Source organism: Condylura cristata, unplaced genomic scaffold, assembly GCF_000260355.1.
Source record: "Condylura cristata isolate star-nosed mole 26May11 unplaced genomic scaffold, ConCri1.0 scaffold00001, whole genome shotgun sequence".
NCBI lineage: Eukaryota > Metazoa > Chordata > Mammalia > Eulipotyphla > Talpidae > Condylura > Condylura cristata.
In genome coordinates this window covers 52,199,268-52,206,293 of record NW_004567102.1, presented here as the reverse complement: position 1 = coordinate 52,206,293, position 7,026 = coordinate 52,199,268, and the positions used below count along the sequence as shown (strand labels likewise).

The 7,026-nt window shown below is 32.8% G+C and overlaps 1 protein-coding gene across 1 annotated transcript in view; it reads right to left on the bottom strand.

Annotated features, from left to right (window-relative positions):
- Nucleotides 1–7,026, bottom strand: part of FIG4 (FIG4 phosphoinositide 5-phosphatase) — a 91,743-nt gene that overhangs the window by 66,588 nt on the left and 18,129 nt on the right. Inside the window, exons 4-5 of the mRNA XM_004673758.2 lie at nucleotides 3,842–3,998; nucleotides 1,765–1,815 (exon numbers count right to left, since the gene is read on the bottom strand). Coding sequence (XP_004673815.1) covers nucleotides 1,765–1,815; nucleotides 3,842–3,998 — 208 coding nt within the window. The remainder of the gene's footprint in view (nucleotides 1–1,764; nucleotides 1,816–3,841; nucleotides 3,999–7,026) is intronic.

The window sequence follows — 7,026 nt, the reverse complement described above, 5'->3', positions numbered from 1 at the left end:
CACCTCCAGGGCAGGCGGGAATCGAACTCATACGGAAGTGGTTTCAGCTTCTTAGTGCTGTGCTTTAACCCTCTGTGCCACCAGGGAGGGCCCATATCCTTATTTTTATAATATACTTCAAACATATTTTGAAGTTGGAGGGAGAATAATAAAAATAAGCAGGTATTTTTATGGATAACCATCTTTTTCAGCTGAAAAGTTTTTAAACCAAAAAATATGCCTGTATCTAGAAGAAAACACAGGTAATATACTCCTGTATGCGAAGCTCAGACAAATCTTTAGACTCAACTCCAATGGGCAAAGAAAATAAAAACAAAAGTAAATAAATGGGACTGACTATATCAAACTAAAAACATTTTATATAATATATGCAAGAAACCATCACAAAAACAAAAATGAAAATCTATTGACTGGGAGAAGATAATTGCACATTATACAACCAGCAAGGGTTTAATATCCAAATTACATAACTCACACAAATCAACAAAAAACAAACAACCCAATCAAAAAATGAGCAGAGAATCTGAACAGACACTTCTCCAAAGAAGATAAACATACAGATGGCTAATGGGCACATAAAAAAATGCTCAGCTTCACTTATTACTAGGGAAATTCAAATCAAAATCATAAGGAGGTCTCACTTCACATTTGTGAGAATGGCCTGTATCAAAAAGAAACAGCACGTATTGGCAAGGATGTAAGGAAAAAGGAAATCTTGTTCATTGTTGGTGGGAATGTAAGTTGGTGCAGCCCCTATGAAAAATCACATGGAGATAGCTTAAAAGTCAAAAATTTAAAACACCACACAACAATTCCTCTCCTAAGTATTGAGCCAAAGAATATATATAAGAAGGTTGATGTTAGCAGAACGTGCTATGGCAATAATTTCACAATATATGTAAATCAAACCACCATGCTATTTGCCTTAAACTTACACAGTGATATAGGTCAATTATTTCTAAATGAAACTAGAAAAATTTGAAATAATGTAACACATCAATATATAACACCAATAGCTATAGATACTTTACATCCTCCTTTGGCCCTTATTAGTTAAATTCTTACTGGTCTATGCTATTTTGTGTTCTATTTTGTAGTTTGGACACTGTAACTGATAGAATTTTTCATTTGAACAATAACTCTATGTCTTCTAGGTTTACATGTTGATGATATCACTGATGGTATAAAATATTTTACTTGGAATGCTCTAATTTACTTGCCTTTTATTCAATTATTGATATTGGTTTATTGCTTTGTTTATACAAGCTGCCATAAGCCTGTAAGTGTCTCATTATCAATATGGATTCATATTTCCTCTACTGATTTATTTTCTTAGCATATTATTTTCAAGTATATTTAACACTATACACTCCTCTCCAAGAAAACTAATACTTAACTTTTTGCAAGGCTTTTAACTAAAAATTGAACCACAAAATTGTTAAGACTCTGCATTGGAGACCATATGGCAATTTCATTTTTGTAATTTGAAATCATAAAATAAGAATATTTCTTTAAATTCTTATCTAAAATGCACATGATTCTTATAGTTGAGACCTACTGCCCTTTAATTTACCAATGCAAATTATCAAATTTCAGATTTAAAAAAAGAGGAAATACCTACATTTTTAAAATGTAGATAAAATTTGGGCTATTAAAAAAAGGAGTAGATGAAATAATGCTATGTTCCCTGATTCTGTTTTTCCACCCTGGAAAATAACATAATTATTTAAAAGATTAATATGGGAAAACAAAGCTCAAACTTACCTAAAATAAAAATTACTGGATAGGTCCACATTTTGAAATATCCGTAGATACCTTTAAAAAAACAAAACATTTTGCATTATACAACATTAAAAAAATGTACAGTGTAACATACTTATATATACATTTATATATGCACATACACTCATAAAAGTAAAGAATTCAATCTGTAACTAGAGTAGGGATTTCATCTGAAGTAATTTCTAAGAGGGCCGATCATCCCTCCAGAGATAAAAACCTAACTATTTTCTCATCACTGATTATGCCAAAAAGATAAAGTCATGCATTCACATGTATGAGGTACTTAAATTTGGGACAAGATAGAAGTAAATACTATCCTTATTTTTTTTTAAAGATTTATTTATTTGTGCATACAGAACTGGGGTACAGGCCAGAGACTCAGGGGTGGCGAAAGACTTCACCAGAGACAGAGTGGGGAGTAGAACAGGCAGACTGACGAAGTACACTGCTGAGGGGAGCAGTGGGCGGGTCAGGAGAGGTCTGCCACACCATGTGGTCACCTCCAGGGCAGGCGGGAATCGAACTCATACGGAAGTGGTTTCAGCTTCTTAGTGCTGTGCTTTAACCCTCTGTGCCACCAGGGAGGGCCCATATCCTTATTTTTATAATATACTTCAAACATATTTTGAAGTTGGAGGGAGAATAATAAAAATAAGCAGGTATTTTTATGGATAACCATCTTTTTCAGCTGAAAAGTTTTTAAACCAAAAAATATGCCTGTATCTAGAAGAAAACACAGGTAATATACTCCTGTATGCGAAGCTCAGACAAATCTTTAGACTCAACTCCAATGGGCAAAGAAAATAAAAACAAAAGTAAATAAATGGGACTGACTATATCAAACTAAAAACATTTTATATAATATATGCAAGAAACCATCACAAAAACAAAAATGAAAATCTATTGACTGGGAGAAGATAATTGCACATTATACAACCAGCAAGGGTTTAATATCCAAATTACATAACTCACACAAATCAACAAAAAACAAACAACCCAATCAAAAAATGAGCAGAGAATCTGAACAGACACTTCTCCAAAGAAGATAAACATACAGATGGCTAATGGGCACATAAAAAAATGCTCAGCTTCACTTATTACTAGGGAAATTCAAATCAAAATCATAAGGAGGTCTCACTTCACATTTGTGAGAATGGCCTGTATCAAAAAGAAACAGCACGTATTGGCAAGGATGTAAGGAAAAAGGAAATCTTGTTCATTGTTGGTGGGAATGTAAGTTGGTGCAGCCCCTATGAAAAACCACATGGAGATAGCTTAAAAGTCAAAAATTTAAAACACCACACAACAATTCCTCTCCTAAGTATTGAGCCAAAGAATATAAAAACACTAATTCAAAAAGATTTATGTACCCCTATGTTCATAACAGCATTATATACAATACCAAAGACATGAAAACAACCTTAAATATCCACTGACGGCATAAAAAGTTACGGTATATGTACTTAGTGGAATATTACTCAGCTCCTAAAAAAAGATGTCTTTTGTGACAATCTGAATGGAACTTGAGGTGATTATGCTAAGTGAAATAAGTCATAAATTGAAAGATAATTAGCAGCTGGTTCCTCTCATAAGTGGACTATAAATAACCAAAGCAAACAAAATAAATTCTGTGAAAAATATAGTTGTTATCAAAAGGAAGGGTAGAGAGATGGGAAGGAAAAGTATGGAACATCTATTTGACAGTGGGAAGGCCTCTGGAATGTTGGTGGTGGCAAGGTGAGGTTTATATACATAGAAGTGTAGATGTACACCCAAAGTTTATATAGTTTTATGAATCTGTTCTCCACTAATAACTTTTCTCTACTGGTTTTCACAATCATTATTGATACATGCCTGAGTCAATTGTTATGACTGAGTTTCTTAACAGCCTTAGAACAAAAGTTATAGAATTCAGAGCCAGTATTTTACATTTCTAACATAACATTGATCATCTTTTTGACTTTACTTTGACTATACTTACTTTTTGACTATACTTTGTTATCTAATTAGTGTTCCACAGTAAAAAAAAAAAAAAAAAGGAGTTACGACCAGCACACACCTGGCTTCATCAGGATGAGTAATCCGTACAGAATCATTGGGTATATAGATCATATTTGTATCTTCAATCTTATATATTGTGTGACCACCAATATCTGCCATCTTTCTTCTTTTAGTTATTAACACAATATAATAGCCTTCTAAAAACCTGACGAAACCTACACAAAAAAAAGAGAGGTAAATTAACATTTCCTAAACTTAGCAGTGCTTTTAGATATATATTAAAAGACAAAAGACTTTTTTTAATTACAGTAACAATGTATTATGTGTCAAGTAGGTATTTTCTATATTAAATTCACCACTAAATGTCTGATGCTATCATTCACATCATTGTCTCTTTTTTATATAAATGGTTAGTATTCCATTGTGTATAGATACATCTTACATATTCACTGAGCTGTCAGTGAGCACTTCGGTGGTTTCAGCACCTGGCCACTTCAAATAACACTGCAAATAAACACGGACATGCATACATCTCTTCAAATTAGTCTTTTCACATATTTTGCAAAAATCACCAGAAGTGGGATTATTAGGAATTTCCATTTTAATTTTTTGAGAAATATCCATATTATTATCCATAATGGTTCTACCAATTTAGGTTCACACTAGTAGTACATAAGAATTCTTTTCTCTATATACCCTCTCTAACACTGTTTCTTGCCTTTTATATAAGTCATTCTCAGAAATGTAAAGATTTACATTTGCCTAATAATATGGAACAGTAAACATCTTTTCATGTACCTAGTGTGAATGTCATTTTTAGACAAACCTCTATTCAGATCATCTGCCTATTTTTTAATTGGGTTGACTTTTTTTTCATGTTGAGTTTTGTGAGTTCTTTGTATGAATTATATATTAAACCTTCATCATACATAAGATATGAGATATCTTCTCCCGTTTAGTAGGATGTCTTTTCATTTTGATGCCAGTTTCTGATGTGGCACCTTTTGTTTATTTTTCCTTTTGTTTCCCTTGCTATTGAATGAGTTTCCAAACCTGCCTCTAAGCTGCTATTAAAGCTTCATTCCAAATAGGATTGAGTTGCTTTATAAGCAAAAGTATATACAAGATTAAGGGGAACTGATGCTCGGTCGGTAGAGAGTTCGAATTTTGTAAGATAAAAGTGTACTAGAGGTTTGTAGTACAAGGGAAATATAATTCTGTTGTACTATACACTTAAAAATGGTAACTTTTATGTTACATGTTTTTTATAGATACATTGCATATGCAATTCATAAAATGAGGAAGAAAATTGAAGTAAAGAGAAATATAAAAAAAATAAGATGCTGCTAAAATGAAAGGTGTACATAAGAAAATATCTTGAGTCCTATAGACTTGCCCTCACATTTGCTACTGTATTTGCTAAAAGACAACAGGAATAGGAACACTTTAAATTATACACACTCTATTCACAGTGACTGTAAGATAAAAATCTAACCAGTTGCTTGGAGAAAATATATACAACTGCTGAGGATTAAGAGAAAATTCTAGAGACAGTCCTCATAAAAAGAAAACTATGTAATAAGGAGCAACAACCTCCGAAGATTTCTTTAGCAGTGTCAAGGACACATTTTTAGGGCTATTTCATATGTCAAAGCGCAATTCAATAAATGTCATTTTCTACAACATGAAATAATACAAAGGACACAATTGAATGGTAGTCAAACTGCATTTAAAGATAAAATCTAGATATCTTTGGTAGCTTTACCCCAAATGTATTCTCCATGAAATACTAGTTAGTAGATTCTAGAGGGAAGCAAATAACTTTGAGAAAATAAATTTGGTAAATATTGGGCTAAAGAAACAAAACAAAGCAAATCAAAAATCTTTTAGAAGTTCTCTGAAACTGGCAGTACAATGTTATGTGCACTGTCAATCTCAATGGAGGATAAAGATTAAGCACCTCTCTAGATAGTTTGGGCATGGAACCTCTTCCCCTTTCTAAGAAGAAATTAACTAATGTTAATATCTTAGGAACAATTTTTGAGAACTATTGCTGAGAAGGAATAGTTCACAGACAAAACTCAACTTGAGCCAACTATCTGAAAATAAATTTACATTAAGATTACTAAGGTGATCTATGACAAGGTTACTAATGACGCTGAGAGGCAACAACGTTATTGGGAGAGACCCAGGTGAAAGCATCTCTGAAATATTTTCCATTCTTATCTCCCTCCATAGATCAGGCTCTTCCACTTTTGCGAACCTCATGATGAGAAAAACACCTCTAAGTTTTACATCCAAAACTTTATTAGAAAGAAAGAAACAAGTTCAACTCCAGAATTTCTAGGGAAAGACTTGGATTGGCCCACCTTCAGTTGGGTATTGGTCTTAAATCAGTCAGCTGTGCCCAAGGTCACATGGTTTGGAAGCCATTTATACAATAACTAAGTGACTTAGCTGGGGTAGGAGGGATGGTGCCATTTCTCTGAAAAATGGGGGGACTGAACAAACAAAATATTATATGCAGTAAGTTGTATATCTTTCATTTCCTATAATTATCACTTTTGATAGGTAAGCTTCTTACAAATGTAACTAAATTTACATTTTATATAAAAAACCATTATAATGAACATATTCAATTATGCTAGCTAAAGAAACATCATATATATTAACGCTCAGTAACACAAGAAGTTACCACATACTTTTGGTCAAAAGATTTTGGCTCTCAGAGCTATTTCATATGTCTTAGGGTTATTTCATATGTCAAAGCACAATTCAATAAATGTCATTTTTACAACCTAAAAGAATACAAACAAAGGACACAATTGAATGGTGGTCTAACTGCATTTAAAGATAAAATCTAGACATCTTTGGTAGTTTTCTCATGATGAGAAAAACACCTCTAAGTTTTACATCCAAAAGGAATACTGTTGGTTAGAAAGGAATACTGTTGGTGGGAATATAAAATGGCACAGCCAGTACAAAAAGTAGTATGGAGATTCCTCAAAAATTTAAAAATAAAAATTACAATCTAGTCATCCACTTCTGGATATTTATTTGAAGAATACAAAATCACTAATCTAGAGATCTATGTACCCCCATGTTTATTGCAGCATTATTTACAATAGCAAAGAGTTAGAACTGGCCTAAGAGCCCACAACGGAAGACTAGATAAAGATGATGTGGTCTATGCACATAGTAGAATACCACTCAGCTACAAGAAAATTTGAAATCTTGCCGTTC